Below are 26,787 nucleotides of genomic sequence, written 5' to 3' on the forward strand. Positions count from 1 at the left end.
AAAAATTGACATTCGCTATGGGGTGGGATGTGGAAAAGCTGAAACATTACTGGGATCCTCAGATTACATGTGTGTGATTCGATTTCACATCAAGCAGTTAGTCGAACTGTGAGGAAGCTTTAGGAGCTGCCCACCACCATTTTCCTTTATGGCCCTTTACTGTGAATTCACAGATTATTTTAAGAGAAGAGATGCTACGTTTCCATTTGTGATTACAGAAATTAAATAAAATGAAAAGAAAGACATTTTAATCCCAAAGGGAAATTGATCTGAAGTGATAAGTTTTATCAGCATTTGATGAAAACCTATTGATTCCGGTCAGGAAGTGAATGCAGTCTGAACATCCATGCTGACTCAGCTGAACACTGACCCTGGCTCTCGTCGCTCTGTTTCTGGGTTCATCGTTGTACATGCAGTGACTGACTCAACAGCTCTGTTGCACCCAATCCTATCCCACCACCTATACCAACTCTGAAGAGTTTATTTCTCCCCTCTATAAGGTTATTTTAAAGCTACAAAAGAAAAAGATTAGTATTCTTTGTCCATCCTTTACGGCAGATAGACCTGTCAGCAAAGCTGAGGTTGTGATAAATGGTCCACACAGAGAACAGATTTTTGTCATCAGCTTACTGGAAAGCAGCGCAGGTCTGAGACTAAGATATGACTCTCTCTTGTGGTTTGTGCCTGTTCCATCTTGCTGTCGTCACTTCATCCTCTCTGAGCCTGGCTCTTTCTGAGACTTCCTTGTGAGTGTTCCATAGTAACGAAAGTGGAAGATGTGGATGCAGGCCCTCATCTGACAGCATTTACTGCGAGTGAAAGTTCTGCTGAGTTCTGTTGATATTGTGGAGCCATTCAGATTCGTGTGGTGATCACGATATCAACACAAAGCGAGGAGCCTCATCCTCCACTCCCCTTCAAACACCATCTAAAATCTTTTTATTCAGTTGAATGTACTGTCACGCCATTTTAGCTTTTTATCGATTCTTGTTTCTTCATTTTGAACATGTTCATTAAATGTATCTGTGTAATATGTTACCTACTGTTTATACTGCCAGTTTAACTTTGAATGCTATTTCATGTTACCTGCATTATACTCACAAGTCCTTACTTTCTACTTTTGCCTGTCACTTTAAATAACATTGGATTTGTTTGAAAGGTGATGAATAAAGAAAGTCGGACAGACTCAGTGCGGTTACATGCGGGCCATCGGATCACATTAATGGCTAAATTACAATAAGATTGAGTTATTCAGCTCATGTAGACAGCTTAATCTGACAAGAAATCGGATCGAGTTACTTGCGATCGTATTAAGACCCCGAGATAACTCGATCCTGAATGTGCATGTAGACGACAGTGGGTCGGATCGAGCGTTCTGCGCATACTTGAGATTTTTTCCCCACAATCGTCAACCGGAAGTCGAAGGAGACGTTATTACTGTTGTTGTCGCCGCAGTCAGAAAGAAATAAACAACGCGATGGAGAATGCGCCGTTGTGCACCGCGTTTGAGCCATAACCAGCTCATCACAAATGTAGAGGGACGCAGCTTCATCTTGCTCTTTGTTCACCATCTTTCTCAAATGCCTTAGTTTTGGTGTTGTTGGTGGTGAAGACGTGAACCAGAAGTGGCTCTATTAGTGATAGTTGAAATGGGTACAGCGCTACTTATCTACTGGGGTATGACATGCTTTGTATCAGTGATTCGATTCATTCACCGCCATTTAACAAAGGATAATTACCCTTCCTCAGATAAGGAGCATAACCTAACTATAGCTATAATCGAGTTAATCTCATCATGTAGACCCACTGAGTGATTCTCCACATACTGTAAAGAAAACTCCCCCAGTGCACTCTTTGCCTTAAGTCCTACCTCCGAGTGTCGTGGAAAAGTACTTTGAGTGGTCAACTTGACTAGAAAAGCTCTATACAGGTACGGTGCATTTACTATTTCAAATAAAATGATTTATTATAGTCTTTTTAATTCTTTTAATCACAGAGCTTTTTTTCTCTTTGATAAACCCCTTCTTAGACAAGCACAGCCGCAGTTTCTGACTGTTTCTTTAGGATAACCACCCAGCCACGGCACAGAGTGGCGTCAGTCCAAACATCCAGTTCTCATTCAGAACGCAATAAAGAAACAAATAAGCGAAAATCCAAACCCTTCATCTGTTTCTAGATCATATTCCAAAACAATGGCCTTACCTTAGTAACCACTTTGTCCAAGTCCACAACCATTTTATGGAGATTCTCCTCTGCTGCTAAAATCAGTGGGCGTGCTGCAGGAATCTTCAGCCCTTTGGAGTTGTCAATCAATGACTTGAGACTGTCCAAAGCTTCCCTGCATTGAGAAACAGATGGAAGAAGAAGAAGACGTTTTGAAAGGCGTAGTAATGTGGATGTATCAGTCGTTTTTCTGTATGCATGCTGTACATGATGTGACTGAGTACTACAGGATAATCTAATATAGAAGGTCAAGTTGTTTTATTTGCAGACAGATGCACTGAAAAGCCTGGGGTGAGGGCTGGGAGAGTACAGTACAAACATCACAGTCCAATACACATAACACAATAGCACCCACTGGTAACATATGTACTTAAATATATAGAAGAAGCATAAAAAATTATATTAAAATAAGAATAAAAACACAGGAACAGACAGAGGATATGTACAATGTAGTATGTAGAAGTACAATAGGATAAGGTATGTAAAGTAAGTATTTCTTAAAGTGCACATGCTGGAGCAGATAAGTGTTGCAGTAGACTGCAGCTTTAGTGTGTTTGTTCCACATCTGTATGGCCTGCAGGCAGGCGTTTGTTCTGGCCATGATGCTGCAGTAGCACCTGCCGGACAGCAGCCTGGTGAACACTTTGAGTGCCGGGTGCTCGCGGTCTTTAAGGATTGCGGTTGCTTTCGTCAGAGCATCAATCGCTGCGATATACAGTTTAGCTTAATATTTAGTTATTAGATGTACCAATGATGATCAGATTGCAGAAATCCTGGTGATTACAATGTGTTCACAAACTTTTCTTGGCAACTGTCTTAAGGGGAAAATGAACATTGGTACATCTAATAACTATATTAATAACATAAGCTGTGTAAAGATCCAGCTGATTGAACTCAATCAAATATAAAATCACAACTGTGTGTGTGTGTGTGTGTGTGTGTGTGTGTGTGTGTGTGTGCATTACTTGGCTTTTAACAGAGCAGCTGTGGCGTCATTCACAGCACAGGTTCTACCCGTGAGAGCAGCTTCTAGATCCTTCCACTGGGCTGACTTCTCCTCAGATGGAGCCTGGATTTGATAAATAATGGAATCATTCAACAACAAAACTATTTTTCTCTACATTAAAAATGTTGCCATGAAACAGTACTGGCCTAAATATTTAGTTGGTTCTACAAACACATGGCAAAAAGTTTCACGGGGCATCTGCTCAACCTGCTGAGCTACTCAGCACCCTGACATGCATTCTGAAACAAAGCTCAGTGATTCACTCATTTTTAAGGACTACAAGTGGAATGACGATTGTTTACTTTACAGTTTGATAGCGGGGCAGCGTTACAAAAAGATGTGCTCGACTAGAATCTCTCATGGCATCAACATAGAACAGGCCAGCGTCAATAAACAATGAATCAGTGCCGACAGTTTGATAAGGTAGGTCACCACAGCTTTTAATCGTTTAAATTAACTAGCATGTTTATTGTATAGACACCAGGTTTTTACCACCCTGCTTTCTAACAAGCAAAGAAGATTAATGACTTCACTGAAGTTTCAAATCAGGGGAAATCTTCTCTATCAAGCTGGAACAGTTTATGCTGCTCACACAGAACCAAATCTTTTACCTTTCATGGTGTAAATCAAAGAAGAAGCAAACCTAAAAATGTTGCTATGTTGTCATTTCAGGTAAGCATTTGTAACAAAATAAATGCATGGATAGATTCTGTGTCAGACCGCAGCTACAGCACCTTTACAAGAAAAAAGACGGCGTCTCATTTGTAGCAGAATGTCATTTTTAAGAAAAATAAAGTTTTTATAAACAGGTAGAGTCACCTGCTCAGTGACCCTAACTCCATGTATGACGCAGCACATCATACATGCACAAATGTTTTGCATGTAAATGACCTGTAATCATTTTCTTTCTTTTTTAAAATAATTTTTTGAAAGTTTGGAGATCAGTTAAAGACGAGCATGTGGCTCGATAAGCTTAATGTCCAGGCCTGCACATTTCAGATGGACTGAGAGAAGGAAGCTGAATTTTGGCTTTGCGGAACTCCTTAAACACATCTTTTATATTCACTTTAATGCTTGAATGATAATAAAAACTGAACTGAGCTTTCCAGCACTATAACACACCAATTCATGTAACATTTTTAATCATCAGTTAATCATCATCTCACCGTTTTATGCACACTACAAATTTGTTGTCACTGAATTGTGTACCTCTGCTTCCATAGCCTCCTTCAGTTTGTGTGTGTGCTGGATGATTGCCTGTAGGGCTGCCTCCTGAGCTCCAATAGCCTGTAATGTAGCCTTAGCTGAGCTCGCCAGTGAGTCCTCAATGCTAGTTGATACAGCTGCAAAACAAAAGGATGCACACACAGGAAGCATGAAAGAGCTGGACGGACACAGGAGAGAAGTTCACCTGCCAGCTCCCTGCTCTGGTCCACTGCATTCCGATGAGGTCGCAAAGGAGTACACACCAGACAATAGTGAATTAAGGATCCACTTAATCCACGACACACCACACATAGTTCCCGAGACACCAGAACTCGGTTCGGACCAGAACTCTGTTGGAGACCTTTTGCACGGAGATTAAGTGCACAGTGAGGTTAACAAATATTCCACTGTGCGAGTGAAAATTATGAAAAAAGGCAAAAGGTATTTAACGAAGGCTGAGGTCAGCTTCCACATTATGTTCTCTCTGACTCTAAGTACTTGTTGGGGTGCGTTCATGACTTGGAGATTTATGTGGTAGTGCAGTAATGCAAAGTTGTCCAAGGGCAGGGGTGGTGGACAAACCAGCCAGGCCTTCCACTGGTTCTTGGAAAACACCCTGCAGAAGACTTCCCCTCCCCGACTACACTGAGTAGGTGAAGAAAACTGATGGCGACGGGATACATCTGGACACAGCACATACATGTGTTTCATTAGAAGAGAGAGTCTGTATGACAGACTGTTCTGAAAACAGGTCACCCAATGGTTGGTGCGTAAAAGCCGTTTTTGGTTTGCCAGTCAGCTCACTTCAGCTCAGAGGCTGGTCACACGTGCTATGAAGAAACACTGTACCACAGGGATGTCAAACTCCAGTCCTCGAGGGCCGCTGTCCTGCAGGTTTTAGATGCTTCCCTGCTTCAACACACCTGATTCAGATGAAATTGATCTCTTCGAAAGATTGTTAAGTTCTGCAGCAGCCTGCTAATGATGCATTGATCTGATTCAGCTGTGTTGAAGCAGGGAAACATCAATAACCTGCAGGACAGCGGCCCTCGAGGACCGGAGTTTGACAACCCTGCTGTACCAGATCAAGGCCTGATTCAGTTGGCTGGCATCCTGGCGAAATGTTAGCTGGTCAATTCACCAGCTGTTCGAAAAGCCTCCGTGGCCCCTCCCATTACTAGAGGTGCTGTTTAAGTGCACTGGAATGGATTTACTTCACCCATTTCACTGGAGCACATGGTGAGATAGCTTGCATTAGTTCTAGTAGATTACGCACAATGATACCCCGAAAGAAGCACCTCTGCGCAGCATTTCCGCTCAGGCACTGTTTCAGGTTATCTTCTGAGTGCGAATCCTCAAGGGCACATTGTTTACGTCTCACACACTCAAACAAATTCAATTTTTAGGGATCAAATCTATTGAGACGAGCATCTACTATCTGCAGACAGGTGGAGTGGCTGAATAAGACTCTGAAGTCTAAGGTTCGTAAATTAACTCACAAAGAAGAACCAATTGGTATGAATGACTGGACCCTCCACCTCCCTGCTGCGACGCACAGTCCCACAGTGCTTGCTGTAGCCCCATTGTTCCAGAAATTGACACATCATTTCCCTTTAGGATAAATAAAAAAATATTTCCATTTAATTTCTTGTTAACAAGAAGGATGGAGAAACACGGTTCTGTTTGGACTATGGGAATCTAACACCCCGGGTCAATAAGCTGCAGGACTGGATAGGTACTGCTCACTTTTTCATGACACACACAGTAACCAGGGGTTACAAGCAGACTTTGTCTCCAGAATACAGGGAAAACAGTCTTCTCCATTCTGTATGGTCTGTACCAATTTGTGACCTTTCTGTTTGGAGTCCCAGTCATCTTCCTCATGATTACCAACACAGACACCTAGGCAGAGCATGAGCAGTGGGTGTCTGCAGTGATGGAGTCACTGAGGCACAAGGTCAGTGGTTTCATCCCCAGCTTCACCAGACCAAGATACTGAAACCTACTTTCCCTCCACATAAAGCTACATGAATACCAGTGTATGAAAGAGGAAAAAAGCCTGCAAGACTGTAGCAACTAAGAAGGACTGTGAGTGTGTGGGTTAATGAGGGAACTTTGCTTGTAGTGCAAAAGCATGTTGAGCTGTCAAAATTACTTAAACACGATATAAATGCGTCAAGTGGAGGGGAAAATCCAGGAGCTGAAAGAGACAGTTAATCATCTGTGTAGGTAGACAACAATAGTATGTGGAAGTTGAAGGCACTGAGCAGCAATAGTGTGACATATATTGGATTGATTTGGAAATGTCTTAATAATTCAACTTAAATTGAAATTGTTTGCTTTCAATGTGAAGTGCACTGAGATGATATCTGTTGTGAAGTGGGACTGTAGAAATGAAAAATGAGTTGAACTGAATGTAAAGTCAGCAACGCAGAACCGCAGCGGGAATAAATTGTGTTGCTGTTTTAACTTAAACAAGTGACAGCCTGTGAAGGTATCGTCTGCTTCTTCATTGTGTGTAAGTATGTGCGCGCTGCTGCAAACTTACATGTGAGAGTGTCCTGTTCGTTCTGGTCTTGCAGAGCAAGTCGAGCTGACACTTCTTCAACTGGACGCTCTTTCAGTGGTTCTGTTGTCGCAGGGGACTCTGTGTCATGAACCTTTGCCGTCTCTGGGTTTACATCATGGCACTCCTTGCATTCCTCTGAAGAAAACATGCATACACAGACACATGATGCACCCTTACTTTAAAAAAAAAAAAACTAAGCAAACTTTTGGTGCACATTGACACGTTGGAATCCTGAAATCCTGCCTGTGGCCATCAAACTGTACAACTCCTTCCTCTAAAACACATTCAGCAGACTGACACCTGGACATAAACTACAAGTACAATGCAAAGTTCAATAATCATTCAGTACATACTACAGAGCAGCTATTATATTGTAATTTACAGTTTCCATTGTCTATTTTCCATTTATTGCTGTATCTATAATATACATCCATCTGTTTTTTTCTCTTTTTATCATTAATATTCCTATAAGTACAATTGTATATCTAATGGAGCGCTGTAAAAAAGCAATTTCTCCCCTGGACTTAATAACATATCAGAAAGTGTATCCTGTCCTCTCCACAGAGGTGTCTGTATCAGTACCACAGTGTTACCAACACGAGGCTGCAGTGGCCAATACAGGATGAAAAGTTTCCCCCTGCAGGGAAGTTTTATCCAAAACTTCCAGAGAAGAGGTTCATAGTGAGCCCAGTCAATATGGAACGGTGACATGAAAAGAGAAACTCCTCAGATTCCAGATTCAGCCACATAGACTCATTTCCATCTGTGGTCCCTGGCAGGTGGAGATAATCTAGATATTCAAATCAAATAGCATGATGATAAAAACATACTACCAGAGCATGTGACATTTTCTGTTACAGCTACTGAAAACTAACCGTCCTGTCTGCACAAGTGTAATTCAAATATAATGACACGTTTATCCAATCATACCCATACAACCATGAAGTTATAGTCCAATAACTGAGACCCTTACATTGCTGTGTTACTATTTTACCAACAATATTTCTCAAAAATGTTTCCTGTTGCTTGACTTCAGAGGTCTGGTGTAGTCTCGGCACATCTCACCTGTCATTCCTCAGGCCATCAGGCCCTGTGAGAGGTACCCTGAGCGTTTAACAACTCGTACCCTCCTGATAATCGAATGCGGTTGGTATTTTTAACTATTTCAACTCTGAAATGGGTGAAATAAAACGGCTCTACGGCGCCACCCAAAACACAGCCCCTCTGACTACTTTTCCCGACATGCATGAAAACCGGCGGCATATATATATAGAACATTCCTGAATGGACAAAAAAACCTTGTGGAGGTATAACCTCAACCTAACGGGAACCTGACACCATGTCACAGCTTTAAAGGATTTTCTATGGGACAGGACAGACTCGGCTTTGAGCAGGATTCACCTTCAGAGAAAATGGTGATTAACCTGTTTGCCTCACAGAAAAGACACTGGTGTGAACCTCTCTGCTAATAAAACAGGCCCGAGCTTGTGCACTTATCAAAGACCATCACACACATTCTCTTGACCTTTACTATTTGACCTGTCCGTCTCTGTAAGCATCAGCTGTTCTCGTGGTTTTGATAAGGTCATACAGTGCGTTTCCCACAACAAAGCAGTCGTGATGACAAATCATTTGTGGCTTTTACAGTTGGAACAAGTTCTAAGGTGCAACCCTGTTGAATCTTATCTGAAATATTATAATTTCAGACCACTGCTCCATATTCCCACAGAGGGGTATAATTAATTAAATTAATTAATTAAAGAGCATAAATAGTTAGTTTAGTACTTTCATCTGGAATGGAAAAAAAACAGTTTGGCTTGTATGGCCCGACTTTGAAACCTCACGGGTGAATCAGTGCGTACGTGGTCGCTTAAAGCTTTCTCTGGTGATAGTATGATTATTAACACAACTATCACAGCCTGGCAGAATATAAGAAGACTGGAAGGACGAGAGGGACGTTGTCTCTCCTCACATCGATGTGGAGCAATATGGATTTTCTTCCTGGTACCATGGACAGAGGCTTTGGTCTGTGGGACAGTAAAGGGAGCGCTACTATCGATCATTGATACGAAAAGAAAATACTACTGACAGACAAAAGAAAATATAGCAGACAGACTACGTGTTATTCTTGACATTAAATTGAGAGAGAAGCCTGTGTATCTTCTGTTTGGATTGCCAGACAATCGACTTAAAAATGCACCTTCTAAAAGACTTCTACGTACCCTTACTACCCTTACTACTAGCAGAAATATACTGATGAAATGGATAGACTGTAAACTTCCAACATTAGCTGACATATGATTATTTTTTACATAATACAGATTGAATATTTGACATCCAGGTCTAAGTGTAAGATTAAGGTTTTCTATAAGATTTGGTCACCATTTTTTCATTATTCAGGTACTAGATTGGCAGCCATTGTGCTAAAGCCTGGTGGATCACAGCACACAATGTACGACAACGTGACTGATCTGCCAAACAGTTGCCTGAATTACAATGTAAAGATATAAGGTTAGTGATTCTGTACTGTACTGAATTGCAAGACGGTGCTGTTGTCTTTAAAGTGAGTAGTTTAATTTCCTGCAGAGTGTAAATACACACATCGCCACAACAACCCACTCTGTGTGTTGTCCTGAAAACTTGTCACTGTGCTTCCATCAAATAACTGTAGATAGAAAGTGCAGTCCCCATTCAAACCTCCTTTTACCATCACAGAGTCCAAGTATGACAAGGATTCAGCTCCTGTGCAAGTTCAAAGGACGACCATGGAGAGGGTTTACCTTTGGCTGCAGTTGCTTCTGTGTCACAGGGAGCAGGAACTGATGGGACTTCACTGATGGCAGAGATAATCTGAGTTGCCTCAGCTGAAGCCTCTGGTTAAGACAAAAACAGAGGCCAAAGGTGGTTTGTGTCACTGTATGTGCAGCATGGCAGAAAATGGGATAACACATACATACAAAGACTTCACATGAACAACATACTTAATGATAAAGCCCAGCTGCCAAGGGTGAGGAGATCTTCATAAAGTGTGAAACAGGAACGTTTAACAGTTTGATTGTTTAAAGACGATAAAGAAAAGAAAAACACCAATTCCAAAATGAAAGAAATAAAGACAAAAAAAGAGTTAATTGTTGTTGATTGAGATTGTAAGAAACTTTTGTCTTACATCTACATCGTCTTTGTCTGTAACCGCTTGTTAAATCAATAAAGAAATATCTAAATTCTAACATCATTTCATTCATTACTGAGTGTTAATAAGGGCTTTTGGAAACTATTTCTTGGTTTTTGATGTTGATTATGCGTTTCTGCTCCTCATATTTGACAATATCAGTCAATCAGTAAATATCGAGTAAACATTCACAAGACAAATGATACTTAACAATCTGCCACTTGTACCAGAACTTTCACATACTGTAAACCTACAGTAACAGACGAGTGTGACAGCAGCTCAGTCAGGGACAGAGGCTGGAACACATTACACGGTTAGGTTGGGCCATGCAGGTTATATCAATTAAAGAGAAATTACTAGATCCTCACGAAAATTTTGAAAACAGCTGGCTAGACAAATGAGTAAGTTAAGGCCTGATATACATGTGTCACGGAGAGGTAAGTAAAATGACAGAGGTGAAAATAGATAAAATGTTGGTGCATACTTGAAATTAAAGTGTTACTGCAACCAAAGCCATTTATACTATGTATAACTGGATGAGAATCGTTAAGAGAACCGAATCGATAAGCGATATCGATAATGGAACCGGAATTGCTAAATTCTTAACAATTCCCATCCCTACATGTGGATGATTTTACGGTCATGTGAGGTTAAGGAATAAATAAATAATCTGACGTCCATATTTTGGGATTTAATGGAGGTGCAACAAACTACACAGCATATTTCATGCTCACCCAATTTATGGCAGAGGGGGGTGCACCGATTGTAAAGGTTGCTCTTCAAGTCTATACTGATTAGATCTAGGATATGTTTTGGTAAACAGTCAAAAAGAACCTCCAAAGAAACGGGACACATGAAGTCAAAAACATTCAAGAGGCTGACTTTTAGAAACTGGATTCATAGTCATTTAAGCCCCAATGCAACAGATGCATGTTTTGTTTCTGTCAAGCTATTAGTTATTAGTGAAAATCTACTATTTTCTGAAAGAATAATGCAAAAATAAAAAATAAGAGTCCATGGCCACAAGAGCAATGTACAAATATGCATTAATTTCCCTTAAAAATCGATTCTTCTCACTCTCTGTTTTCTTCACCCTGTGTTCAGGAGAACACATCTGCACCACGAAATGTATTGGAATAAAAACACAAAAACTGTTTCTAGGGTAGCAGTCAGATTCATGCAGATGAGAGGTACTGATCAGGTTATCTCCTCTGAGGGTAGATGTTAGGGTTTTGACTCCCGGTGTGACTCCAGGACAGAGACATGCACTTACATCAAGAAAATAAATTACTGGAACAAGAAAATAATGATTTAATCAGCTATCTGAGATTCTATCACCATACTAGAAATTATGTTGATGGTATTAAAATGAAAATTGCTCTCTGATGTATCCAGTGGGACAATAAAGTGAATTCCCATCACGTCAGCAGTTGTTAATAAGTCAAAAAGGTGCCAGTTGTGATTGCAAACAGTTGAAAGACTTACCCTCTATGCTCTGTGCAGGCTGTGGTGGAACAGGTCTGGACTCTTCTTTGGCCTTTTTTTTCTTCTCTGACTCAACTTTCATTTGTTTTTCCATCATGGAAGGTGGCTGCACCAACTCCATCTGAACAGATAAGAGTGTTAAATATATCAAATGTAGCCTCACAAAAGTGTTTAAGATTAAGATCAAAACACACCAGGTGTTCACCCTTTTGCTGTTTTTTCATCCGTTTCCACACAATATGAAAATGGATGGAAGGGGATTTTTTTGTGGGTTTGCATGGCTTGATCCAAACAACATTGATGGTGTGACTAAGCTGTGTTTTCCAGCTGCTGCATAGGCTACAGCCATACTTCTGCAGTTGTTTGTTGGAGGTAATTTGGGAGAAACATAAGAAAGGTGCAGGGTCAGTTTGTGGTCTGTATGACAGATTGCCCCCAAATCTTTGTGCAGTAAGCTCCATGCTAGTTAGCCCGTACAACGGTAGTGGATTATGTTTTTGTCGAATGTACAAGTTCTACTCATGTAAACTGATCATTTCATGAAACTGTGTGTTGATCATGTGACAAACTGTGTGGATATTTCTCAAAACTCTGATGTCTGTACCCAGTGGACTAAGTCATGGTGTTGAATAGTAACATTTTAAATCGATCACCAACTTGATATTTTATTTGAAAGACTGGAAATTGTAGATTTGAATAATGAATTTATATTTAACATCCCGGAATATGCATTAAAACTGGTAAATTTCTTTAATGAAAGGTATATTGAGTTGAAGTTGAAATTCTCAGCAGTGATGATTTCATGAGATTCTTTATCAATACAATTGTTTCTATCAGAGAGAATATTAATGGAATCCTTCCCACTATTATTATTAATTTATCATGAAGTACAACAGCTTTATAAGTATCTTTAGAACCTGATTTGTATTTAGACAGCTTCTGCCCAGTTGATCTTTCTGAGCTAACAACAGCAATAGTCTCTTCTAAACCATCAACTTGTATTTTAGACCCAATCCCAACCAGACTGTTCAAGGAGGTTTTCCCCTTAATTGACACTTCCATACTGGATTTGATCAATCTGTCTTTGTTGACAGGATATGTACCTCAGACTTTTAAGGTTGCCGTAATTAAACCTTTACTTAAAAAACTACTCTTGATTCAGAAGTGTTGGCTAATTTTTTACCTATATCCAATCTCCCTTTTTTGTTCTTGAAAAAATAGTTGCTGCTCAACTTTGTGATCATTTACACAGAAATGGTACGTTTGAAGAGTTTCAGTCAGGATTCAGAGTGCATCATAGCAAAGAAACAGCACTGGTGAAAGTTACCAATGATCTCCTCTTAGCCTCTGATAGCAGACTTGTTTCTGTGCTTGTCCTGTTGGATCTCAGTGCTGCATTTGATACGATCGATCACAGCATTCTGTTACAGAGACTTGAACATGTTATTGGGATTAAAGAAACTGCATTAGGCTGGTTTGTATTTATCTGATAGATTCCAGTTCTTGTAAATGAAGAATCTTCCTCACACATCAGAGTAAGTCATGGAGTTCCTCAGGGTACTGTGCTTGGACCGATTCTTTATACATTTACATTTACTTCCATTAGGTAACATTATTAGACAGCATGGCATAAATTTCCATTGTTATGCTGATGATACTCAGCTGTACTCATCTATGAAACCAATAGGTTGGTCAGACTACAAGCATACCTTAAAGACATAAAGACCTGGATGACTGTCTGCTTCAAAATTCAGAGGGGCACCTGGGGGGACCTCCCATGATGCACCTCTTCTCACTCTGGTCTCTTTACTCTCCATGTACATATGACATTATAGTTGTCATTATCTTGTGTTTCTCTCTCTCGCTCAGCAGATATCCCTGGCCTGGTGTTATGGTGCTTGTTGTCCCCTCTTTTCTGTCTTCTCAACCCCTAGCTGGTCAAGGCAAATGGCCACCCTTCCTGGTTGTGATCTGTCTTTTCTCTCCACAGTCGCCTCATGCACGCTCAGGACGAAGGATTGGTACAATTTGTTGATTTCCTTAACTAGGGTACATTTTTATACATACTGTATTTTAATACGTAATAAAACGTAATACATACACTTCGTGTGCTGGCAGCAATAAACCAATCAGAGAACATTAGGTAATACATACGCTTTATAATCAGGTGAGCCTTATAGTGTGCAAAATACGGTATATATATTTTTTAACTAATTTAACTAATTTGATTGCATTATGATCATATTACAATGAATTGGATTGTAATTGGCTTGAATTGCACTGAATTAAAATTGTGGATATTCACTCTATGAGTCTTTGTAAAATGTCAAAAGGTCAAAGTAGCGCTCTGGTAACTAAAAGATAGTTACCTCCAGCAAATCTTTTAAAACAGCTCCTTGGGGCCTACATCTAGGCAACTTACGCTAATCCCTGGGAACCAACTAGTGCACAGATCAGTAAGAGGAGAGCTGCTGTTAACTGGTAATAACACCCAACTCAGTGGGGTCACTTGGTTGGGTGTGCTGCTTAAAGAAGTGGGGTAGAGATCTAGATGAAGGCAGTTTGAAGTCGGGCTTAAACTGGTCTTAGGTTGCACTTGACAGGGTAATACTCTAGAAGATTCAGACCCTTGTAAACAAAGAGCTGGTCCAGGTGATCTGTACAGTGGTATCTGGGATTTAGCAAAGGGCTATATTGCCCCATCACTTCGCCTTTCTCTCTATCCCAAAGAACTGGAGCAGTCAGCCCATGGAGCGAACATGCAAAATAGAGGAATACAGCTTGGTGGTATGGGACAAACGCTGAATTGAGACTGGGGCATGGGTCTCTGTCTCTCTCATATTTTTGATATGTAGCACCTGTCTGCATCGTTATATTCCATCAACCTCTGTTTTCAGCCAGTTAAACATGTAGAATCACTGTTGTGTCCATCTGTTGATGAAAGAACTCACTGCGTCGCCGTTCAGCACTCCTGAGTGCAGGAGAAGGGAGGCAGCAGTGCGACAGAAACCAAATGACCAACATCACGTGTCAAACAAGCTCCTTTCATCAGCTGCAAATCATGCAACGACATGTGGAGTAAAGCAACTGAATCAGTAGGACTCAAAGAGACTGTTTGACATTCCCAAAAACACAAAGCAAATACTGCTATGTTTTTAAAGAAATGTTTTACTTTTCTTCACTGACGTGGTCTCCCAGTTTGTTATTGTATAATGAATCTACTGCCACAACCTTCTGCACGGCACAAACACAGACAGGACGTCCTGCCGGCAGCTAAGGGGCGCCTTTGTGTTGCGTTCATGTGCCAATTGTTTTCTCAGATGCTGGTGATGTGAGAGGTTACATTTTTATTTATCAATTTCCTTAATTTAGTTTATTTTTGCCTTTTTAATTAAATTTCTGCACTTTGGGAAACTTCAGCTGGGTTGATTACATTAAACTGCTAAACATTTCCATTTAAATTACTGGTTGCACCAAAATATGAAAAACACAAAGGGGCAGAATACTTCTTGAAGCTGAAGGTGATATAAGCCATACAGTATCACATCAACTCTGTGCAAATCGTTTCCATTTAAGGTGCTGATGAGTCATTTCTTACTGAAAATTAAATGCAGGGATATCCCAAACAAGTTATGACATGCGGAAAGTGAGGGTTCCATCTGACCCTTTGACGTGCTGTTTGGGTACACCATCGAGCTTTGATCGGCCATCTTTGATTGAAATGAGAGTCTTCGAGGAAACAGCACTCAGTAAACAAAGCACTGGATTTAAACTACAACATTTTAGCTGATGCCAGTAAAAAAAATACTGCCACTTTCACAACCTCACATCCTAACCTGTTTCTTGAAGGGGGGGGCAGCATCCTGAGGAGCAGGTCCCAGAGCCAGATCCAACAGCAACTGTGAATATGGAATATTATTTTCCACTGCTCCTCTGAACTTGGGGTCCCATTTGGCATAGATTATAGTGCCTCCAATGCCACCGCTTACTGTCAACAAGCCAGCAGCCACAACTTTAGCAGCACCACCACTGTAACGGAAGAAGACAAGATAGACAGCAGTCTGCCTCGTGAAAATAATTTAAGACTGTAAAATGCCCTGCATTTATGAAAAGTCATCTCTGTACTGTGTGTCAGTGAGTGGGTTACCTGCTCTCTCCTGAGGTGTAGTGCCTGTAGTGTTGCAGGTTAGGTAGAGGAGTTCTTCCACAGCTCTTCTGAAGAAAAGGCAGCCAGAAAAAAAAAAAAGGGGTGGGGGGGGGGGGTAAAGTTAGTCATTCGGTTTAGTTACTGAACCACAACAGCAAGTCAGGACCTCCAAAACTTTAACTGAATGAGTTGGCAAAAATGTACACACTGATTCTGTGTCGTCACTCAGAGAAACGCTTTGGCTTAGACCCAAAATCAGCCTCCAAAGGGTGGCTTTTTGTTCTCCACCTGAACACCATGTGCCTTCCAAAATCCTTGAACTTTTTGGCAACTAAACCACAATCCAAAAGCTTATAGAACCACAGTTAGGGACAATAACTTGAAGTAATGGTTTCAGTCTCTCATGTCAGTGAGTTTAGTATATTCTGATACCTAAAAGCTTGGGATTTAAAGAGGATGTCATCTGTTTTTCTGCATGGCTGCATAGGGTGACGTGGTGGCTGGAGGCTCTGGGAACTGTGGCTGCTTCTGGGTCACATCGTATCATAACCCCTCAGAGCTCTTCTTTTTTTTTTTTAAATGAGCCAGCATTTTAAGTGAGTGCTGATTTCTAGGCTTGTCCTTGATACCTGGCCACAGTTAACAGACACAGAGGAAGTAAAGTGAGCGCACAACAGAGAAGAATCTGCGGCCAACATGATCTTACGGAGCTGGACGGAGAGGCAGCCCACCGGAAGCCATGAAGCAGCGGAGCCGCAGACATATCTGACGTGACCTCTCCGTTAAAACATGTCTCCACTAACCGGACACTCTGCGCTGCTGTCATTGGCGCTGACAAAACGCCTTTTCCATGAGTGCTTCGATTAGGTTCAAACTACAGCGATCTTTTTGAATGTTGCCACCTAATTCGCTCCAAACAGTCCTCTGTGGCACCTTGAGCCGAGCTGCGGGTCACTGAATGACAGCAAGCTAACAGCAACACAGTAGCTGTCGCTGAAAGAAGGGAGCTCTTACCCGGGCTGTGGCCTTGGCTCCTCTCAGACAAACCCGAAGCATGATCCTCACTTACGGCTTCTCAATCCAGAACCAGCTCAACATGCACTGTTGCAGTTAGATTTCTTCCCTCCTGCTTCTTGTAGCTCCGACCAAGCCGACCCAAAGCAACATCGGCCAGTTTCCTTCTTACTGTTTTTTTTGGCTGTAATTGCGGTTGGTAAACCAGCTCGGAGGGGCTTTACCGCCACCCACTGGACTGGCGACAAGAGCAGACCCGTAACGATATTTGGACTGAGGTAAAGCCAATTTAAGCAGTAAGACACATGAGATAATCCTTCAGTTACATCTGTGTATAGGAAGCAGCGACATTCAAGTGACAGATATTCAATAGGAAATCTGGATATGGATGATACATTTATGTATACATTTAAAATTTGTTTTAAACTCAAAACGCTAAACAAGTTTCAAATCAGAAGCTGTGTAATATCCATATTAAATGAGACTGCAGAGAACTGTATCTTCTACAACCTCATTAAGCCACAGGAACAGCCTCACAATCTTATTGACCGGGACATAATAATAGTTTGTTGTGAATCTCAGGTAAAATTGTCATGGCAGAGAACCTTGACTACATACTTTGCTCAAGTCTGTTGGGAATATGTTAATTTAAGATGATACACAAACACTCCCACAATCCAGAGAAAGAAACAAATAAGGCTGTTTATGTTGGAGGTGTAAAACTGGGATGGGAACCTCCTGGTATCTGTGAATGTGTGTTAGTGAAACCATTCTGTTTTAAAGTTGCTGCCGTGCTTCAGTAGGTCCACTGACTGCTGTTCTGTGTCCTTTAGGGGACAGATCCCAAAGAAGTGAAGGATCAAAAGGGTGACTTTCTGTTATCATGGCTGAGCTGATCACAGCTGTCGGGATTAGTCTCAGACAAAGCATCTCCTGATTTGAGACTTTGAGACTGCTTTGAAATCATGAATCTTATGAAAGTACATTTGATGTGCCTCACCAAAATGTCACCATACAGAGAACTTTTCCCATCTGCCCACAAGCCTTTATTCCTAACACCCCTGAAAAGTGGTATGAGATTGATGGTGTCCGTTTTTTTATGTTTTACTAAGGAATTGAAGTCATCACTTGATCTGAATGCACAACCATTTCTCTTAGGAGGGATTTAGACTGTTAATCAATGTGCATGAGCATAAAAATTAATATTGTAACAATGTGGATTTTGGTAACAGGCTAGCCATGTATTTTGTAATATGTAGGTATTACCCTAATATTACCCAAGCCATGTACTTACCCTCAGAATTCACAGGTGAGAGTGCAGTAGAAAATGAAGGACTTCTGAGTCAGAAGGAAGAAGAAAAGAACATTCTCAGCGATGTAAGAGTAACTGGAGAGCTGGGTATACTCTTCATTCCTGCCTGTTTTTTGTTTTTAAGGGCCCATCCTGCAAAGGATAAGCGTTCTGTTATAAACAATGACATGTAGTGAATACAGGCCAGTAGTATGAGCGTATTGCATATATCTTTTGTTGCTTGGCAACAGGGAGTCAGCTTAAGTGCAAAAGTAGTGCCCTCATGCACAAACCTGATCAACCCATTCAATGAAAGAAACTATCGCTAACCAGTGAAAGGCAGAGACAGGCAGGTGAGGTGTTGCCCTGCACTGCACCGCTGCATCTTTGTTGGTAACAGAGTAATGAAAAGGTAGCATTTGGACAATTTTTCAGCCTTTACTGTGAAACTGCCAGACTGTGCACAGTGGATCCATGTAGGTATCACATGCGCCATCATGCAATCGAGTTGATCATTTTATTAAGGTACGGTAAAACTTCATGTCCCCAAAGGGGCAATTTGGTCTACAAACCAACTCAAGAATAAATATGCATTAAGAAATACAAAATACAGTCCACTTAGCACAGTTTGTCAGTCTTGCTATTAGTATTACAGGAAAAAACGGGTTGAAACTTTCTTATAAAAACAGTTCTAATCTAGGAAAACCCAAGAAAGCAAAGGACACGACTATTGTAGAAGATTAAAAACAAATGATCAATATGGTCCTGTATGCTTATGGTATTTTTTTGTAGAGCTCTCCTTTCCAGGTCTCTGTTTGTGAAACCTGGCTGCAGCAGGAGGATCATATTAGCATCAATGAACTCCCTCTATTTAAATGTTCACATTCCTCGCACCACAGGCAGAGGAGGAGGCGTAGTAAAATTCTTCGATAACTTTTGAGTTCGTTACTTGACTACACAGCTTCTTAGAAGAAACTTTATTTACACAAGGTGTCAGAGAATGCTGTAACCAGATTTAAAGAATTAATTCCTTCATCCTTTTCTTCACTTCCATGCGCAAATATTACAGAGAACAGCCACCTAAGCTTTACCAAGAACATTTCCAGGCTTCTTTTCAGCACTGTAGCCAGACTGACGAAGAGTCCGGGCTCCCTTGAGTCATGTATTCCTTTTAAAAGAGTGCGAGGAGGTCAGAACAGAACGTGAAGCTGGTGGATGACCCAGTATTTGGACCCCAAAAGGGAAGAGCCATAAGATGAAGTTCACTGTACTGTTTGCCGCTGTGATGGAGCAATTTCCCCCATAGGATCAATTAAGTATCCAACTATAACCTCAGGTCAGCTAACATGCCCTGTGGAGGCATTTTCATCATTGGCACAAATATCAATAAAACAAAGTTCAATAAGTACGACAACGTTGGTATTTACAGGATTAATCATCATGACGCCAATGCAGCAGCACATATGGAACATTTCCACCGCAAAGCCCGGATTACTGACACTCACACAGGGAGGTCCAATCCAGTCATAAAACAAATTAAAACAAGACATTCAAGTTGTCTTTTTTTTTTTTACATTTTATTTCAAACTTTTCTACATCAAAGAAACATCAATATGAAACATTTAAAAGAAAAAAAAAATCCCAGTTTAATGCAACTGAAGTAAAACTCTTCGGTGGTTCAAACTTGTACATGAGAGCCTATAAAGGTTCATTGAAAGGAAACGTCCTCCCCTTCACAACAAAATTAACCTTTAACTTCAGCCACTTTCTTTTTAAAATATGAAAGATGTCACTTCACATTTAGAGGACATCAACAAATCAGAAGTTCTGTTCCTAAAGGCCACTGATCAGTGCAATAAAGGTTCTTCTGAGCACCAAATCCCAAAGCTTGATTAAAACTGTAAAATGTTGCCATAAACAAGACTCCCTGAGAAAATGATTTTATGGAAAGTCTCAACCTACAGACTAAGAACAAGTGAACAATGAAAAACAAATCCCTGTAATGGCAGACTGAGCAACAGTCACAGAGCACCGTCTCTGGTTGCCGCCATGTTTGACTGTGACATGCCGAGTCAGCATTGGGGCAAAAAGATGAACAATTCAACACAAGTTTTCTTCAACAACACCAGCTACGCCATGTCAGGCTCCACTGTGGTTTCTGTCTTTTGAACTTTTACTGGAGTACCCTCAAAGTCTTGATCCTGGGTAACAGAGCAGAGTAAACCAAGTTAAATGACAAAGACGGTCAAAACTATACAGGTTTGGGTTTGAGCTTCACAGCTCAGAATTCTGTTCAACTCACCTCTACTGAGAGGCCATGCATGGGGAGAGAAGGCGGCGCATTCAGCGAGTCCGTTAAGGTTGGGAAGTCCAACTCAATATCCATGACATCCCCCAGATCCAGCTCCTCACTGCAGGAACAAGACAAACATCTACTCAATGACGCTTCACACCTCTGCGCACATCTGGATCTTGCAGGAGGCCACATATTTTCTTACATGTTATCATTGAGGGACTTTTCATGGCAGTCACCAGCAGGGGGGTCCCAGGCGTGAAGCCTGACCCTCCACAGTTTGATCTGCTGGTCCCAGGAGCGCCGGCTGTACTTTCTGAACTTGTTCGGAGTCTTGGGGTGAACGCCCGGCTGACGCATGTGCCTGACCACAAAATGGAAGCAACACGTTTTACTTGTGTACCAAACAAAGATGCACACAGAGCTTCATTTTTTGTCTTCACGCCGCATTAAGTTTCCTGACTGTGTTATGCACGAAGCGTTGAATTTTTGAGTCCACCTACTTTGGAACTTCTTTGATGTAGCGGTCGTAGGCCAGCGTGTTCTTGCCGTAGTTGATCTGCTTCTGTCGGCGCAGCAGCACAGCTTCATCGGTCTCCATGTTTTCTCCTTCTCTGGAGTCACAGCTACAGCAGAGAAACAGGTTTACTACCCAGTTCACACGTTCAAACTGTCCATCCAAAGGTAGAGCGGTCTGCAGCTGCAGGACTCCAGCCGTCACACTCTCAGGACAGTTCCATGCACAGCTGAGCTGAGCTAGTTACTGTTCAATGTGGCCAGTTAATTAGACTACTCCCCTTGTCCGGGTGCACCTGCACAGCAGCAGAATCCAGTTACTGACTGAACTCAGGAGAGTCGCTATGCAACTACAGCTCTCTTCACCACTCTCTAACCCAAAGAACATCCACGTTGCACCGTTAACACACTGTATGACCGGGAGCTGAGCTCTACATGAGCAACGTGGATGTTTGGTTGAGAACAAGCTGTGTGAAGGGTCAGAGTGGACAGCGATGTTTACGAGCTTTGAGTTGTTATAGACTCTCAGTTGCCAGCTTAGATCCTCATCAGAGCTCCTCACTCATTCTCCAACTGCCATCTGCTGACAGTAAGTACTGTAACCCCACTAACAACACGTAACTTGAACTACCGTCTTTCTGATCAGGTTTATGCTATCGGCACATCGTGATAATACACGTACAACGTTTTGACTCTATAACAGTTTTAATGACTGACCTCACAGTGACCATATATATACACAGCACATCTATGGTGTATGCTCATCAAAAACTGAATCTTATTTTAGAAAAGGTTAAAAGAATGACAGGTACCTCCCAGAGGAGCCAGAAGAGGTCTTTCTCTCCCTCTGGGTGACATCCGCAGCCAGTATCCTCCTCCTGTAACTGAACACAGCGCTCACACAGTCAGTACTCACCATAATGATGAAAACGAATGCAGCAGAGGTAGAATAAGCGAAATACTGTGTTACCGTTGCATATCTCTGTGTACGTCCCTCCTCATATCATCTTCCTCCATCTGGCTGCCCCAGTCTGACCGGCCACAGCGGGACACTGGACCTGAGCTCTCCGGAGTTGTGAAACTATGGATCAAACACAAGAGCTGCATAAGTACCTGCATGAACACACGAGGGGAGCGTTGCTCTTTGTTGCCACTGCTGACTAGGGCTGCACAGTTATCGTGATCACGATTTTGTTGGCCACAATTAAATTAACCTGATCGTCAACGATATTTACATTCAAAATGCAGCTCTGCTGCCTGCATCTAACCACACGTTCTCAACCAGCAGTCCACCAACCACCAGGGGGCGAAAGCATGGTTAAGGCTTCATTAAGCTGCCTAAATAACAAGCTCACAGTGTAAGACAGTCTGCAGCAGCAGCTAGTTAGACAGTCTATGAGTTAGACTGATGAGAGCAAGTCATGTCGAAAGCCGAGAAGAATACAGCAGCATCTGGGGACGGCGAGGAGCTTGTGCCTCGAAACGGGGCGACATCCATTATCTGGACTCGTTTCCAATTCAGAGCCAGTGACGTTAAACAAGAACAAGTTATTTGCAAAGATTGTAACAAAGTAGTGTCTGTCCCACAGAGTAACACCACTAATATGTTCTACCACCTGAAAAAAACATCACAAATCTAAATATGAGGAATGCATGAAGGCCAAAGCTAATGTTAATTCACAAAATCCCCGTCGGTGTCCAGCGCCGACCGAGACAACCATTACAGCAGCCTGCACCGGGCAGAATCCGAGCAATCTACCTCCCAAAGACAGAAATAACAGCGATATCTTTTTATCTGGCTAAAGACATGCGTCTGATCAATACAGTTAGTACTTTAAATTTTTTAATTATCTGGTTTTTGTTTTTATTTTGCATTATTTATCATTTATTCCAATTTAAAGTTACATGTTTTTTTGCAGACATGATGAATGATCGTGAGTAATAATCGTGATTACGATATTGATCAAAGTAATCGTGATTTTGGTCATAATGGTGCAGCCCTGCTGTTGACAGATGCTGTGATAACTCATGACCAAATGTTGTCACTGGCCAAAAATTCAGTTTGAGATTTCCGGCTCCACTCCTGCTGACTGCTGGACGTTATAGTCTCAGGTTTGTTTAATGTGTAGCAGGTGGTTAGTGAAGATGGGCGGATGACAGAAACTAAATCTGGTTCAGCTCCTGTGAAGTGGATACCTCGCTTCACCAGTGAAGAGGCTTTTATTTTTAAACCTTCTTTCAGCTTCAAAAGTCACTGGAGCTCCACACGGCACTTAAGAGGTCAAGTTTCTCCAGGTTGGCTTTAAAAGTGTTTAACAACCAAGTTAGTGTAAAACCAAGAGCTTACAGCGACGTGTGTCACCCAAAGTGAGCTAAAAAAGCAAAGCTCACACACACACAGTCTTACAGCACCTCCAAGACTGCTATAGACTCTTTGCATTATCAGACCAACTGAACTATCATCAGTGCAATAATTCTCACATTCTTAACCATTCCAGTGCAATAAAAACAATCTGTACATACATTTCTGCATTTATACTTTTTTTAAGCCTTTTCATTTTTCTCACCGATAGCACCACTGCAATTTTGTTATGTTCCAGAAACATAATGACAGTTACAAATATTGAAACTCTTTTGTCAGTAGCGTCAGCCCCCACTGAGCTCTGGGCCTAACTGCAGGGGAAAAGCATTTCTCACATGTTAGTTCTAACTTATAGCTCAGAGGTTTTTTCCATGAAGACCTTGTGACCACAAGCAGCACAGAATGAACAGAAAGCCACATGCAGAGGCTTTAACTGCAGCACTACAACTTCCAGTCTTCAGTGTGATGACATGAAGCTTTTTTTTTTTTTCATACACAACCAAAATAAATGTATAAAGACTGACCTGTATGTATAAGCAGGATTTAAGGAATGATGCGCCACCTTCCTTACCTGGAATGTCTGCTGTCTGCTCCTCGCTCCTCTGCTTCGCCGTTAGTTCTCAGGCTGCCATCGTTCCCCCTCTTCCTGCAGTGGGACCACCGAGAAGGGCCACTGCTCCTGCAGTGGAAGTCACAATCAGATGAGGACTCAAACATTTGAGTGCAGGTTTTGTATTTGATAAATTGTGTGCGAGATGTGAGCGTGGCCCCAAAACAGCTGTGTCAAACCGGCTAATAAAGACCAAGCTGTAGCAACATATTGTACATGTATGTGACAGAGAACTAAGGCTGAATGCGTCCAGTCCGCAGCTCTGTGAGGAACAGGAGGACGGACATGTTCTCACCCACTAAGAGACGGTTGGAAGAGCCTTTGTGGACATGTTCTCACCCACTAAGAGACGGTTGGAAGAGCCTTTGTGGACCTTACAAATTGAAAAGCAGTTTTTAAAACTTCGCAGTTAATAAATTATGAAGCGTCGGTGGTTTGGTCCAAATGAACGATAGTAAATAAGCTACAGGGGAAGTGATATATAACGATAGGATCAGCCTAATGCAGCCCTGAGCTGTCAGCCGGCTCCATTTCGAACTTCTCCCGCCATCTGCCTCCTACTTCCGATCGTCCCAGTCTGTCCATCCAACCATTATTCCTTTGGAGGCCTCTCGCCCTTTAAGTTCACTCGGACTTCAACCATGATGTTACAACCCTTCACCTACCAGCACACACAAAGAGCAGGGCTGAAACATGGGCTAGCACACGCTAACAACCCAACAGGAAACGACACATTAACGCGTCCCGGCCACCGACAACCGTGGGTGAAGTTAACCGTACGAGCTGGCGCAGAAGCGAGATGTAGATATAGTTCCTTCTTCATTTATTTAGATTAAAAACAACTTGTTATGAAGCCTTAACAAAACTGCGCCTCAAAATTCAAGACAAAATTTCAGTTCATCCAACTCAGTGGATTCTACATGGTGAATAAAGATAGAAAACTCGTAGCAAAGCGCCGATAAAACAAACAAAAAAATCAACTAACGTCCAAACAAACCTGCTGTCCTGCCCACTGTGCTGGATATCACTCCGCCTGCCTTTGGTCCTGTCACACATTTTCTCCACTAAAGCCGACTTTATGCGCGCTGCTGGGACTCTGCTCGGTTACAGCCTTCACAAACACATAAAACCGCCAACACAGAAAGACGCGCGGCCACAAACAATCTAACCGATCACGTGAACGGAAAAGGCGGCTTACCCATTTTTTTTCTTTCAGCTTTGTTGGCGGTTGTCAAACCAGCTTAATGGTGCATTATCGCCACCAATTGGACTGGAGTTTAAAACAGGAAAAATGGCAGCAACATGAAAACAGAACATGATTAACAGAACAGAAACAGAACATGATTAACAGTTTCTCTTGAATTACAGTGAGAAGTTTCTCCAGTCGGATGTTTGTATATCTCACATCTTGTATGAATAATACTGATATGATCTATCCTTAGATGAGTTTTGATATTGCCTTCCATTCTTCTTCAGTCCACTTTCCTCACATCTCCAGTATGTTTTTCATACAATTGTCTTTAGACCTGTCCAGTGTGTACCCCACATATCACTGAATTGGATTAAGTAGGTACAGAAAATGGATGGAAGGATGGACAGTTATCTTGAAGGTCCCTTAAGGATTCCAGTGCTCCTGCCTACATATTTTCTAGAATAAATGTTCTAGAATTATCTGCACCATAATGGCAGCAAGTTGCAGTAGCTCTGCATTTTCCACTAAACTTTTGTAGTGTTTTGTCATCATCTGCACTGGTTTGTTTTGCTGTTTGAAACACTAACATTCTGATTTCATGTTCGGTTGGGCAGGAATTTCTCCACCTCCTGGGTGGAGTCCAGAATAGCCAATAACCAGTGTGGTAATCAGGCCAGCTCTTGCTAGACTTGCCAGTTCCTTGTGCTGACACTAGTGATGGCCAAATGAAGCTTTTGTGAAGCATTGAATCACTTGAGCCAATTGTTTCGAAAATGGGTTTGTTACTTGAAGCTTCAGTTACAGTGACCTCTCCTGGCGAAGTGCCAGGCTGCAGTCAAATCAGGCAGGCTAGTTGGTGGACAGACTTTTAATTAAATAGCCTACATACATACGCACCCGCACGCATGCACACACACACACTGATTATTATGTTCTATTGACAAAGAAATATCAATGAGAGGACTGTGTTATTGAGGAGATTGCTGGGAAAATATGTGTTTAGGTGGTAAACTTATGACATAGGTGTGCTTGTGTAACTTATGGCAGAGGGTGATTATGTAGGATGGGAGACACTCAAAGATTACTATTCAGATACATTTTTTTCAACAGTTTTTGGATTGAGTCGGTTTCTTTTTTCTCACAATTTCTCCACATTTTGAAAACACGAGTGGGTGTTTTCAAAATGGGAGCCGATGAGGCAGGTGAAATTGTTTTGCCAGTTTAAAGAGGTGAGGGCAGACATTTTGATGGTTCTGCCAGTATTATTGTTGTATATGTAACTTTACTTTTCCTACGGTACTTAATACATTATTATACAGCTACCAGGAGTGATCAGACTGAAGTGTTCCCACATGTCAGAACGACCTCTCTTCCTGGCTGGCTCCATAATTATCCAAAACGCAATCCCGACAAATCAACAGCAACAACAACACTCCTACTACAACAACACACAAATAGTGCATTGTTTAGAGCAGTTATAAAGTGTTGAAGGCGCTCAAATTCCCAACTGTCTCAACCTGTCCCCTGTCAGAATCGAGAGAGGCAGTGCCAGTGAATCACCTGATTGGACAGCGAACCAGTCAGGTGAGTCATTGCTGCTTCGGACGTCATATATCACATATGTTTTTCGCACCAAAGCAAGCTTTGAAGCAATGCTTCTATGGAATTGTAGTTCATGGTTTGAAGCTTCAGTGTCGCGCTGCC

The 26,787-nt window shown here is 41.7% G+C and overlaps 2 protein-coding genes across 4 annotated transcripts in view; both read right to left on the bottom strand.

Annotated features, from left to right (window-relative positions):
• Positions 1-16,997, bottom strand: part of immt (inner membrane protein, mitochondrial (mitofilin)) — a 28,397-nt gene extending 11,400 nt beyond the window's left edge. The window contains exons 1-9 of one of the 2 annotated variants that reach the window (XM_072396257.1): positions 16,820-16,997; positions 15,806-15,870; positions 15,495-15,687; positions 11,659-11,779; positions 9,785-9,877; positions 6,984-7,139; positions 4,439-4,572; positions 3,189-3,292; positions 2,203-2,338 (exon numbers count right to left, since the gene is read on the bottom strand). In XM_072396257.1, coding sequence (XP_072252358.1) covers positions 2,203-2,338; positions 3,189-3,292; positions 4,439-4,572; positions 6,984-7,139; positions 9,785-9,877; positions 11,659-11,779; positions 15,495-15,687; positions 15,806-15,870; positions 16,820-16,861 — 1,044 coding nt within the window. In that variant the 5' untranslated portion in view covers positions 16,862-16,997. Of the gene's footprint in view, positions 1-2,202; positions 2,339-3,188; positions 3,293-4,438; positions 4,573-6,983; positions 7,140-9,784; positions 9,878-11,658; positions 11,780-15,494; positions 15,688-15,805; positions 15,874-16,819 lie in introns of both variants that reach the window. The other variant, XM_072396256.1, reaches the window with a different exon arrangement.
• Positions 16,998-19,686: 2,689 nt separating this feature from the next.
• Positions 19,687-25,070, bottom strand: slbp (stem-loop histone mRNA binding protein). 2 transcript variants are annotated; one of them, XM_072396267.1, is made up of 8 exons: positions 24,889-25,070; positions 23,853-23,960; positions 21,890-22,000; positions 21,732-21,797; positions 20,907-21,029; positions 20,609-20,767; positions 20,413-20,521; positions 19,687-20,311 (listed from the first exon to the last, which is right to left on the bottom strand). In XM_072396267.1, the coding sequence occupies exons 1-8, from the start codon at positions 24,945-24,947 to the stop codon at positions 20,240-20,242; spliced, it is 807 nt and encodes a 268-aa protein (XP_072252368.1). In that variant the 5' UTR covers positions 24,948-25,070; the 3' UTR covers positions 19,687-20,239. The 2 variants fall into 2 exon arrangements, with proteins under 2 accessions (XP_072252368.1, XP_072252367.1); XM_072396266.1 differs by having other exon boundaries at positions 20,190-20,311; positions 21,732-21,803; positions 24,889-24,973.
• Between the last annotated feature and the right edge of the window lie 1,717 nt (positions 25,071-26,787).

Source organism: Leuresthes tenuis, unplaced genomic scaffold, assembly GCF_036924035.1.
Source record: "Leuresthes tenuis unplaced genomic scaffold, fLeuTen1.0.hap1 SCAF_11, whole genome shotgun sequence".
NCBI classification, from domain to species: Eukaryota; Metazoa; Chordata; class Actinopteri; order Atheriniformes; family Atherinopsidae; genus Leuresthes; species Leuresthes tenuis.

Coding starts and splice junctions, on each gene's coding strand:
- slbp (XM_072396266.1), bottom strand. CDS start 24,947: ATGTGTGACAGGACCAAAGGCAGGCGGAGTGATATCCAGCACAGTGGG. Junction 22,001..23,852: donor GCAGACAGCAGACATTCCAG/GTAAGGAAGGTG, acceptor TTTGATCCATAG/TTTCACAACTCCGGAGAGCT. Junction 21,804..21,889: donor GTACACAGAGATATGCAACG/GTAACACAGTAT, acceptor CGCTGTGTTCAG/TTACAGGAGGAGGATACTGG.